The sequence below is a fragment of the Alosa pseudoharengus genome, unplaced genomic scaffold (assembly GCF_046254945.1).
Source record: "Alosa pseudoharengus isolate Yale_2024_CS ecotype anadromous, Long Island Sound unplaced genomic scaffold, YU_APseudo_1.1 YU_APseudo_1.1_scf_2, whole genome shotgun sequence".
NCBI classification, from domain to species: Eukaryota; Metazoa; Chordata; class Actinopteri; order Clupeiformes; family Clupeidae; genus Alosa; species Alosa pseudoharengus.
The window spans coordinates 11,402,064-11,414,968 of NW_027468663.1; the positions used below are offsets into that span (position 1 = coordinate 11,402,064).

General features: G+C 41.0%; 1 protein-coding gene across 4 annotated transcripts in view; it reads left to right on the forward strand.

Moving 5' to 3' along the window:
- Positions 1–12,905, forward strand: part of apold1a (apolipoprotein L domain containing 1a) — a 74,005-nt gene that overhangs the window by 49,681 nt on the left and 11,419 nt on the right. For all 4 annotated transcript variants that reach the window (XM_076293711.1, XM_076293709.1, XM_076293712.1 and 1 more), the window contains exons 45-46: positions 11,729–11,780; positions 11,954–12,368. In XM_076293711.1, the coding sequence (XP_076149826.1) occupies positions 11,729–11,780; positions 11,954–12,368 (467 nt within the window). The remainder of the gene's footprint in view (positions 1–11,728; positions 11,781–11,953; positions 12,369–12,905) is intronic.

Consider the following 12,905-nt stretch of genomic DNA (forward strand, 5'->3'; position numbering starts at 1 on the left):
ATTGTAAAAAGGACGGACGTACCTATCCTCGATCACTGTCCTTTCTGTTCTGACCAAATAAGAGCGCTTTGGAATCTCCATTACGCACCATACCTGCTGGCTGTGCTTTAGCGCATCTCTCGAATAGACCTAAGGCCTATAGGCTGTAAAAGTGGGAATATAATATTTCCCCCAAACATAGTTTAGTTCTGCTTAGGGTTGTCACCTGTCCAGGATTTTCCTGATTGTCCAGGATTCTCATGGTCTGTCCAGGAAAATAAAAATAAAAATCCTGGACACTGAATGTCCCGGATTTTTGTACATGATGCGCAAAATGTGTATTTCAGTTTAATTGAAGCGTGCCTACGTCCATAAACGTATGCACAGCCTTATTGGCTCTACAAAAATGACATAGCATAACATGGGTGGTGGTGGTGGGGGCACGCACCGTGGAGGTTCATTAGAAATGGTAAGGTGGAGACGGAGAGTGTGTGGGACAAGGAGAGACAGAGAAAGTAAAGTTTATTCCACATAAGCAAAAAAGCAGAACCTAATTATGTATTCCCCCTTTTTTCTCAATACTGCCCCCAGGTGTCCACAACTAAAAACTGTTGAAAATATAACAAAATAATAAAGGTCTGCTATTAAATAAAGCAATTAACTAAACAAATGACTAGAAATTGTCATACTTACTAATTTTAGCTATACAATTGTCGCTTAGAATGACGGTTTTTATCTTGGGTTAGATGTGCGAAAGGCGCCGTTGCTTACAAACAAAAAGGTCGATTGGATGGTCAAAATGTCCAGGATTTTTGTCAGACACAGGTGGCAACCCTAGTTCTGCTTGTATAACATGAGGTCGAATATTTCATTTGTTTTAGGTTTTCAACAATACAGATCAATCACACTGCCCGACAGTTTCAATCAATATGCAGGGCAGTTGAAAACATTCGGGGCTTAGCCCATAGAGTCTAAACGGTTTTCATAATTCCCATTTTACCTGACTTGCTGCTCACTTTTCATAAATTAATCCACTAACTCAAGCCTCATTTGCACCACATTTATTGAATATTATGGACAATAATATTTTTGACAATTAGAGGATGTAATGACATTTAGCTATCTTGACATTTTCTGTTTGCTATTAGAAATGAACTACCCTATATAGCCACCTAGCAGAGTGGCTTTTAAATAGCAATATGCATTATATGGTTTGTTATGCTTAGCTTAGGAGGAAGGGAACATTGAAGACTCACTAATTCGATTGTACAACTAGGCAAAGTAGGCCACCACTGTTTGGCCAGCTCCAGACTGTAGGCTAGAGGCTGATAACAAACCTGAACTTGTAGGCTAATCTAAATGACGAGAACAGGATAACTCCACCACCACCTTGTTATTGAGGACTTCATGATTTCCTTGTAACGTAGGCCTATACCAAATATCAAATGCAAACAATGACATGCCCAACCTCGCGCGCGCACGTAGCCTACGTTCCACATTATGTGTTATGGAAGGTAACGTTCATGTTAAATCTGCTGCATGAAGAAGAGTGAGTTCACCCGTGTCCGCTTGTATGTTAAATACGTCCATCTCATCTCAAAGTTTCAATGCGCGATCGGAATAATGGTTTCATATTTGTTAGCTGTACAAAATACATTCGGGGCTGAAGCACTGGCAAAATCAGCTGGTGACTACCCCTCGGGCACAGAACTTGTTCATTGACAACGTCATCTGTCATGTAAAACATGCTCCAAGAGAGATCATAAAGATCAATCACACCCATTAGGCCCTTTAATGCAAATCGGATCAACGATCACAATATCAACAACGTTTGCTGCATTGCAAAAAAAAAAGCACTTCAGAAGCCATTATTAAGCCATAGAGATGTGCTAGGTGTTATGATCTCAGCTCTAACTGGTTGCAGCAATACAACGAGACCGTTTGTGCACGTTTAAAGTACCTAAACAACGACTGTTGCAGCACTGTCCTTTACTGGAAATTATTTTCACACTTTCAGATCACTTGGAGCTAGCCTAGCATACCGACAAGCTAGATCCGACCCAGAACCTCACGTATCTGGCACTGCTGAACTTGCACAGAAACATCACCAGCTTTTTAAAAAAAGTTTTGAAAACTAAACATTTAGACTATTTTAGCGCAGATTATGAGATTATTTGCATCTTTTTAATAATTCTTGACAAAATTAAAATATATTAAAAGTTTTTTTTTTTTAAGAAAAGTTTTGGGTGGGCCTGTTGAAAAGTAGGTGGGCCTAGGCCCGTCCAGGCCCACCCGTAGCGCCGTGCCTGGGCTATAGCACAGAAAAGAAGTCACTAGGCTGCCAATCTTGCAGTGTATTTGTGAATGTAGCCTGCACAATGCAAAGAAATAAAAGATAAACTAGGTGCATTTCCATAGAAATAAAAAAACATTGCGAGACACCAGATATTTATTCTATGATCTCATCCCATAAAGCTTTTCTCTGACTTGTTAGTTTTTTGAACATTTATTTTATCTAATGACATAGCAAACATGATTAATTGAATCCACATATCCTTGCACTTGCGAAAACTATTTTTCACTAGCCTAAAACAATGAGGTCGCAAAAACAATGACTTCAGACTTGACTTGCGACTCCACTCAAAAGACTTCAGAGGCTTCGAGACTCCTGAACAAGCTGTATTTCATGCAATTATTGCTTTTTTAAATCTAAATGTATTCATGTATTTCTATTTTATTGCAACATACAGTATACTTTGGAAAACGTATAACGAGCGGCATGGCCCCTTTGCCATAATGTGCAACGTAACGCATGTGCACACACTCACAGATAAAAAATGCATTGACCATGGCGACAAGAAGTCCTCCCGGAGTTTGTGCCTTTTATCGTTACTTTCGGTTACAATAACTTCGTGCACAGAGGAAATAAGCGAACAGCTACATGCAAGGTGTGTGGCAACAACGTATGATTTCATCAGGCATCTCCAAACGCACCCATATAGGTCAGTCACTTAGGCCTAGCATATATCGTCATGGGTGACAAGCTAACCATCGCAAAGTGTTGTGCTAATGCTGGGAACAGGCAGGGATGGGCAAAAATACATCAGAATGTATTTCAAAATAAAATACCCTACCCTCATTTTTAATGTATCAAAATAAAATACTGTATTTTTGTATTTAGAAAATACTCAAAATACTTTTTTCAAGGAAGTATGAAAGCACTGCAAAAAAGCTTTTTTTTATCCCAAACATTGAGCCTATAAACTATATAGTAAAAAACAATACAATTTGGCCCGTCATGTCAAATAGTATACCATATGCAAGTTCATGTAGTCAGAATTAGAATCAGAATTAAGAATAATTCAAGAATTTACATTTCCATTTAGTCATCTAGCTGATGCTTATCCAAAATTACTGACAGAGCTTTCAATTCGGCAGCCGTGGCCTACTGGTTAGCGCTTCGGACTTGTAACCGGAGGGTTGCCGATTCGAACCCCGACCCCTCATTGCTACCCGAGCGCTGCTGTTGTTGCAGGCAGCTCACTGCGCCGGGATTAGTGTGTGCTTCACCTCACTGTGTGTGTGCTGAGTGTTTCACTAATTCACGGATTGGGATAAATGCAGAGATTATATTTTCTTAAATGCAGAGATTAAAATATACTTACAATTAACCACATTATAATCAATAGGCCAAAATCATAATTTTGTATCTGTGCCGAATTTCGTAATTCAAGTCCAGTGTAGAACTGAATAAGAAAATCATAAGGCTGTATATCTTGAACTTCCAGTATGTGAGAAACTTGACTTGCCTTAATATCTCCAACCTCAAGTATGCAGCTAATAAGGAAATAGAATTGTTATTTACTTAAACAAGGTGAACTTCTCCCCCCTGTGGAATGCAGAAAAGGATGCTACAAGGAAGGAAATTCAAACACCCTCAACACCTTACCATCTATTGATGTCATTGTGGTTCATTGAGATATCTGACATTTTTTCTGTTAATTGGCTTGGATACAAAAGGACATTGTTGCCTTTGTCGGTGTCCTTATGTGAACTTGCACAGGTAACCTTGCTCATCTTTACTTGCGTACGACTTCACACCAGTGCTTCAGGGCAGCCGTGGCCTACTGGTTAGTGCTTCGGACTTGTGACCGGAGGGTTGCCGGTTCGAACTCCGACCAGTAGGCACGGCTGAAGTGCCCTTGAGCAAGGCACCTAACCCCTCACTGCTCCCCGAGCACCGCTGTTGTTGCAGGCAGCTCACTGCGCCGTGATTAGTGGGTACCTCACTATGTGTTTACTGTGTGCTGAGTGTGTTTCACTAATTCACAGATTGGGATAAATGCAGAGACCAAATTTCCCTCACGGGATCAAAAGAGTATTTATACTTCAGACCAGAGCTGATGCTTCAGCAAAGGCCGTCACTGAAAAGCTGTGAATGTCGTTGAACACCAATTATTCATTACACCTGTGTGTAGTATCGACTTTTTTTTAGTGTTTTTCACATATAGTATTTTGCAGTATTTTTAAAATACAAAAATACACACCAATAAAGTATTTTTATACAAAATACAGAGCCATTTCCTTCAACCCAATAAAATACAAATGACAAAATACTATTTTGTATTTGAAATACATATTACATGTTTCAGAAATACTACCCATCCCTGAGAACAGGCAGATTACATATTTATAGTTGGCCATATGATGACATACTTAGGTTAATACTGTATTTCACCAGTTAGGGCACCAAAATTGCCAGCAGCGGCACTGTGTAGCCTATCTTGACATGTCTATGTTTTGGGTTGCAATATACAGGTAGTGGGCTCTCTGTTAATTTTAATGAGAAAGGCCTAAGCCTAAAGTTACAGCATTTCTATCACAAATGACCAGACTTTGACCTTTGGTCTGCTTTTAACAAAATTCTGGCTTTGATTGTTCCTTGTATTGCATCATGAGCCATCACTGTGCCTATTGCATTCTACTGTTGTTAGCCTTAAGCCTAGCTCAGTCATTATGTTATACCACATCGCCCTCCATTAGAAGTGCAATGAGCTGCATTGAGCATAATAAACTGCATTTAGAATGTCCAAAATCATATTTCTAGATATTTTGGTGAAAGTAACTCAAAAGTAATACAATAGTAGTGTAATGCCTTACAATTCAGATACATATTATAATGTAACAAATTACTTTGAAATGACAGTAATAAGTAATACATAATACATTACGATTTTGAAATAACTTGCCCAACACTGATGACAACCATCACTTTCTATGTTTGTGTGTGTGTGTGTGTGTGTGTGTGTGTGTGGAGGGTCAATCAAATTCTATGATTGCCACTGATGTGAATGATCTCACAAATCACACAAACCAAATCAAGTTTTAAAAAATCGCAAAAGTATCGAAATTGAGATTCTTCACTTAGTATTGGTATTGAAACAATAATGTTGGTATTGTGACAACAGGAGTTGTGGATGTGTCCCCACCAAAGCTGACCAAACCTACGCCCTTGTATTTCGGATACATCGCGAATAGTGAAGCCATCAGCCATCAGGTACACAGAGGCCCGTTTGAAAAATATGTTTCAAAGTCATTTAAAAGCAGTAGGCTACGCATGGAACTTGGATAAACACCTCGCAGACATATCCCAACATTTTTAAAGAGTTCAAAGAAGGAAAGACAGGTTAACGAATATGCTATAGAAAGCACGACTATACACGGTTAGTGCCAAGTTCTTCTCTTCTGTTTTAGTCTAGCCTAAGTGAAACGAGTAGGCTATGGTTCTCTGGGATAAAGTGAACCTTCCTTCATCAATGAATTTTGACGAGACATAACGAGCTGTAGCCTAATCATTTTGACGAGACATAACGAGCTGTAATCATAGGGTGCTAACGTGATGAAAGCGCAATGTTCACCCAGAATAACATTACCATAACTTTTAAACAATCTATTCATGTTCGGTCAGTACTACTGGTAATATTTGTCATGGCATGTAGACTGCAATTTTTTCAATAATTATTGCCCAGATGTAGGATAGGCTACCCGAAATGCGCTAATTAAAGCCCACAGCATATACCACACAGCCAAAGCGTGTTGGGTCCTAATAATAATAGCGGTTTATTGTTACGTGGTAGCAAATCATGTTATCAAAGAAATAGACGTAATGTAGAAATGCACACAGATATATTGCAACAGGTAATGGTGTAGGCCTATCTGACGAAGACCTGAGTGGTTGGAACGTCGTACTTGTACACTGGGCGCAAAGAAGACTCACACTTTTCCCTTTGCAACTGTCAAAGAAATCCCATGAACACGGGAAGGCCTAGGGTATCCTATACTGTACATCAGATGGCCTAAAGATTAGGCCCATCTGCATACCATTCAGTGATTTGCATGCAGTAATTTCAACACTGACCTTGATCTAGCCTAGTTTGGCTATTTAAAGCTACTTTATTGCTAAAGCTACTTTCTTGAATTTCCCCTTGAGGATCAATAAAGTATCTATCTATCTATCTATCTATCTATTGTGGTGATTTTATCTGGATATAATGCTCGTGTGTGTGTGCGTGTGCATGCTGGTTTATTAGAAACATATGTGCGCATGCTGTTATGCAACATTTACTGGAAGTCATGAGACTGGACTGAAGGAGACTAAGGGCTCTATCTTCCGTGCGGGCGCAATTGACTTTGTATACTCGCGCGTTTGTCTTTTGTATTTTGCAGTCAGCGCATATTGGAATTTTCCCTCCACAGTATACATGCCTGTAAATTAGGGAATTCGATTGCGCCCACGGGGGCGGTTCAGCGAAAAGACGGGGCGTGTTCCGGCGCAAACGTTCACTGTTGATATTTTGCAGTTTCAGAAAACAATTCCGCCACAGACCAGGAACTCCCTGGTCTAAAGTCTGTGGCGAAAATGCAGATGCTATTTTAAGGGCGCATGCATGACCACAGGCCTGCATGAATGAATGCGTTGCACACCAATCTACAGACACCTCCGTGCACAGACGGAAACATTCAAAGCCTTGATAATATTTGTCCATTTCCCGGTTTTGTTCGTGCATTGGTGACCTAAATATTTAGTAGCCTATATAGTACAACATCTACATGCAATATCTTTACAACAACGCCTAATTACGACCTATTAATCTGGACAACTTTATAGGCTACAGCCCTATAAAGGCTAAAGTTACTTTTAGTTTTGTTCCAATTTACCGTTGTGTTAGGTTTTAAGCACAAAGCTTTGCTATGTTCCCTCCATCCTTTCGTTATTTTCAAAAAACGTTTTATATCCATGATGGCCTTGAAGTCTTGAGTTAGTGAATTAGCTCAAATCAGCTTTTCATGTGCTGTTAACCAGCAACAGATAGTACAAGAAAGCAGCAAGTATGGTTACAATTTCTGTACAATTTCTGTAGTTGCTGCATCCATTCATTGTTATTCTCTCTCCTGCTCAAATAAATGTTGTGCGTGAATTAAGTTGATGATAACGTGTTTACAAACTCTGCTTTACAGAAAATATTGTAAATAGTCTACTGTCACGCAGTTAATGGGATAGTGTGCAGAGTTGAAAGTTAGGTCAACTTAAACGAATCCCTTGCTTGGCCGCCTGTGCTGCGCAACGCACACTTAGCTCCTCTCATCTATACAATGTAGTTCCCATTTCTGTAAACTATACATAATTTCAAAGAAAAATATTACCACTCGGGGGAAATCAGTGTGGTGTCCATGTGAAAAAATAAGCATAAATCTAGCGTACACATTTTCACGAATCACTGATGTGTTGATGACATAAATTAGGAAATGTTAGAGGACTTAAGGAGACGTGATGTTGAACTGCATGCCGATGCCATTTAACCCAAATGCCCCAGTGGCAGCACGGGAGAGAAGAGATTAACTGACAGAACATATGCATTGTCTATAGAGAGGTATTGTTAGATTACATTGTACATTGCAAATATATCACCATGCATTCATAACCTCGTGATTCAGTGAGAATGATCCCAAAACATCGGAAAGTATGTCTTTGTGACAATTCTGTATTACATTTTGTCAAGAGGAAAAATCAATAGCTAACTGTTCCCAACTGAACAGTGATTATAGCGCTGTGAACGCTCCTGGCTGCGCCTGGCAAATACGCCACCATAATAGCAATCAGCTATGGAACAAGCGTGCCTGTTGTTAAAGGGAATGTGAGATGACGCTCTGATTGGTTTATTGCACGTTACGCCCAAACCACACCCATGATTAATGTAGCTACTTCAGACCACCCCATTTTAGATTTGCGTCGGGCGCAACAGTCAATATCCCGCCGGTAAAATAGCATCAGCGCCCAAGATCCGCCCACAAAGTCACTTGCGTTTTGCGCGAAGACACTTCCGTTTCAGACCATTAAAATAGGGCCCTAAGAGTGAAACTGGCAGTGAAAGTAGAAGCAAACAAGGCTTAGAAGAAGTGGAGGGATTTACAAGAAAAGGAGGCAGAACCAAAAGTGAAAGTACGCATAGAACTGAAACAAAAGCATACTCTGCCTGGCAACAGATTACACATAGAACCTGGTCACATGTATTCTGCCCAGCAACACATATTTTTTAATGTTTAAATGGGAAAGGTTTTCCACCAATATCTCAAGTCCAAAAACGCTCTGATTGGCTAAAAGGGGCCTGGTGACGCCCCTGGTAATGGGACGCCCCTCAGGCCCCTTGGAGCATAAAAGAGAGAGCTCAGACACATTCAGATCAGATCTCATCGGGGTAGCAGCTGCCACTCATCACTCTATTGCCTGACGGTCCAGTCCTGACGCTGTTTGGATTGTATTTTCACTGCAATACGGTGAATAAAAGATCAACAGTCTTCAGCATCTCTCGTCTTGGTGTTCTCCTTCGGGTCTTTGACATCAAAGTGCTAGTTGGATTGGAGGTTCGGGAAAGTGGAGAGTTTTTCCACGACACTATCTTTATTGCCAAAACACAACACAATGTAAATGAACTATAACAAACAATAAAGGACTTAATCACACAAAGTAGGCCTACTATTTTACTGACTATTAAAAATAATAATTATGTAGGAAGTTTAGAAGTTTAGAACCCAGAATTGACCTGCACACTACAAAAGTGCACAGAATTCAACACAAATGACTCAATACACTTAGAGGAGGTATGAGTCCTTTCTTGTCCAGATATCTTAAGATTTCGCCGTAGTATCATTTCAGTATCGAGCATCGTGATATGGCAGGTATCGTATCGAAGTCATAATTTTGGTATCGTGACAACACTACCAGGCTGTCAGGTTTATGCAAAGAACATTTTCTTCTTTGGTCACTATCACCACATTGTCTGGACACCAAGTCACAATTACAGTAGGTAAGCTAGAAACCCAAAAAGTTCAGTCTTGTTGACTTTGGTTTTGGCAGACACTCTACGTCTGCCGCCCTTGCCTCATTTTGATCGTGTTTCAGCCTTCAGACTGGAATTGCAGTAGACGTTAAATACGATGTCTGTCCTAGCATACTTTGATAGGCATGTATCTTTGGAATAACCTCTTAAACAGCATATTCTTCAAATGTCACTGATGCCTTTGGAGACCATGAATAAACAAGAGAAGACTCATTCTTTGTCTGGAGGAGAAATAAGAGTTTCCAGAATGTTGACAAGCTTCGACTTCTGACCCATGTGGAGTTTTCCAGAGTCGCTTAATGATGCAGGGAAAGACTGGTTTTCATGCTTAAAGAATTTGCTTCTTACGGTCACCTGTACCTGAGCCTGACTCTTGGTGAAAGAAGTCAGTGTTGTTATTTTTAATTGGTTTGTAGAAGGAAGCTTAATCACCCAAACCATTGAAAAAGTCTTTGAAAGAAACTGTACCTTTCTCAATATGAGGGCCAACAAGCTCAGCGGCACTAGGGTGTGCAATGGCTTTTGACTCTAGCGTGAGAAGATCTCTGGACTCCTCCTAAAAAGGGTTGCCCAGGTCCTTCATCACACCAAACAACTTCTGGACCTTGTCTTTGAAGGATTTCCGATACTGGCTAGTCTGTTCATGGTGTCGGATATCTTCACTTGCTACTTTGGCCTGAGATGCAGACTCATACTGAGAAACCAAATAACTAAACTCTGGTACAGATACCATCCATCGCATTAGGGCTGATGGGTTTCAGTTATTCCAATGGCACCACCATCACCTTTGACAATTGCATTGGCCTGTTCATGGGCTTGGTCAAAAGCCAAGCCAGAAAACTCTTTGTGGGTGTTGTAAACCACAAAGTTCCCTTGCTGAAATTCATTGGCCAACTGAGGATGTGTTTGTTGTAAAGATACCATGTCTCTAAGGTGTATGGAAAGCCATTTAGTATAGTTTACATTATTGTTTGCAAAGAAGAAGTGGATGAGTGCAGACAATGATTGACAATACAAAGTGAAGTTTGCTTCCCTGAAAGACCTGATCAAAGAGAACATCACCAATTGCATTGACATCACAAGCTCCCAGAATTGAAACTGTGGAATCTTCATCTGCCTCTTCTCACACCAGTCTTCCTAACTTAAAGAAGTATGGCCTTGATCGATATTCGAGAGAGAAGAGAGAAAGGATCAACGATATTCGAGAGTGAGCTTCGATAAACAAATTTTGAGTGCAATCCAACTATTTCTGGCCGCCATCTGGGAAACTAGCCATGAAATAGATTTCTTTCTTTGCACCATTTATTTTGCCATGTTAAAATACATACAAATTGATTCCTAGATCATGTAAATACGCCCAGCCATTAAAGTTCTACAGCAAAAACTTTTTTCTTACATTTGAGGCGCCATGTTGGATTTTCAGGTGGCTAATGTGCTTTCCTCAAAAAGTAGGTTCTAGTGACTATTCATGCCAATTTTGGTGCTTGTATCACAAAGTGAACGATTTTCCTGGAATATGGACTTAACCTGCCGCACTTCTAGATCAGTGGTTCTCAACTGGTGTGACATGAGGCAAAGTGAGATGCATTAAAATTTGGAGGAGCCCAATGTGTTTTTGTAGCCTGATGTTGTCATACTCAAATTCTAGTCAGAATATGAGTCTGATACTGCTCCATTGGGACAAAATTATGGGGCGTGTTTCAACCGATACAGGGGGGGGGGGATGCCTCTGCACTCAATTGGATAGACCTAACCAATTAGAGCAATGAAATAGATTACCGTGAGATGTAACACACCAACCATCCTTCTTCTCCACAAATGCCTTAACATTGTTTTCTGGTCTTTTGCCCGATTTGATTGGTCCGAACAGCTCTGGTTCGAGCATATTTGCTCCACAACGGAGCAATGCCAGACCGAACTAACCGACCTCAAATGTTGTGGGCAGGGCTAAGTTCGGCTGGCACCCAGGCTAGAGTTTTTGTACAGGCTAAATGCACCAATGCACCTTATACCATTAAGCATATGAGCATATTGAATTATGATTTCATAACTGGCCTTGCCTTGCTCATGAAAATTCAAATGTATGGAATAAATGTTGGCATATGAGAAGGAAGCCCTTTGTTGTAATAGCCTATAACAATGTTTGTGACGATCATAACTAGTAACCAAGTTGGTGTGCCTTGGCATTTTGCTTTGACCATTTGTGTCCCTTAGCCCCAAAAGAGTAGATTAACGAATGACCCTAGCCCAGATCTACACAGACCAATGTACTACTGGATGTGGTGTTGGTAAGATTACCATTGGTGAGTTTGTGAAAGTAACAGTGCTGTGTTTGGTTATCATCACACCAGGTTGGGCCCAGTGGAATGAAACAACAAATTTTCAAGAGGATGAAGAACAAGAGTGAGTAGACCTGAGTCTTGCCTTGCCTCCCCCTTACTGTGCTCCATTGCTGCTATGCTCACATCTCTCTCTCTCTCTCTCTCTCTCTCTCTCTCTCTCTCTCTCTATATATATATATATATATATATATATATATATATATATATATATATATATATATATCTCTCCATCAGGGCAGTGGAGGCCGTGGCTGACCGTGTGTTCATGGCAGCCCGTCTCTTTGTGCTCCTCTTCAACCAGCGGGGGGCGAAGCTGCAGCAGTACATCCTGGAGTTGCTGGCGCAGGCCGACGCCGTGGACCAGTTCCATAAGAAGACGGTGTCGGCGGCCGTGGGAGGCGGCGTGGCCAGCGTTGCGGGCAGTGTGGCCACCATCACGGGCCTCATCCTGGCGCCATTCACCTTCGGCGCCTCCATCATCGTCACCGCCGTGGGCATCAGTGTGGCCACTGCTGGCAGCATCACCTCGGCGACGGCCAACATCACAGACACCGTGCACGCCAAGATGGACCGCAAGAAGGTGGAGAAGATGATCCAGAACTACCAGGACGAGATCAAGGACATCAGGGAGTGCTTGGAGTTTGTGCAGGTGAGCTGGTTGGTTGTGGAGGAGGGAGCTGAGAGAATGAAGGCTACAGTCACACCCTGGCAGTGAGGGTCAGCTGTAGCATTTCTAGAGAACTGGAGAATATTGAACCTCTCCTTAGGGCATACTTATACTCATACTATGCCATGCGTACTGGGCCCAAGTACTCTTGACCCCTAAAGTCCAGTTTGTTTGACTAGTGTGATCGCTCCGTACCATACCCAGGCACGGTGTCAAATCATGCTCTGGTACAGTACAACTGAACTGTACCTAGTGTAAGTACGCCCATAAATTTCTGTGATCGGAGATTTCAAATCAAGGCAGGAAATTAAGAGAAACAAAGATACCATAATCCAGAGGCTATTTTGGAGAAACTAATATGAAACATGTTTAGTTTTCTAACAGAAAAAAAAACGTGTTTCATAAATTAGATTCCTCAAAGTAGCCCCCTTTTGCCTTCATGACTGCTTTGCACACTATTGACATCATCATAACCAGCTTCATGAGATGGTAATCTAGAATACCTCTCCATTAACAGAA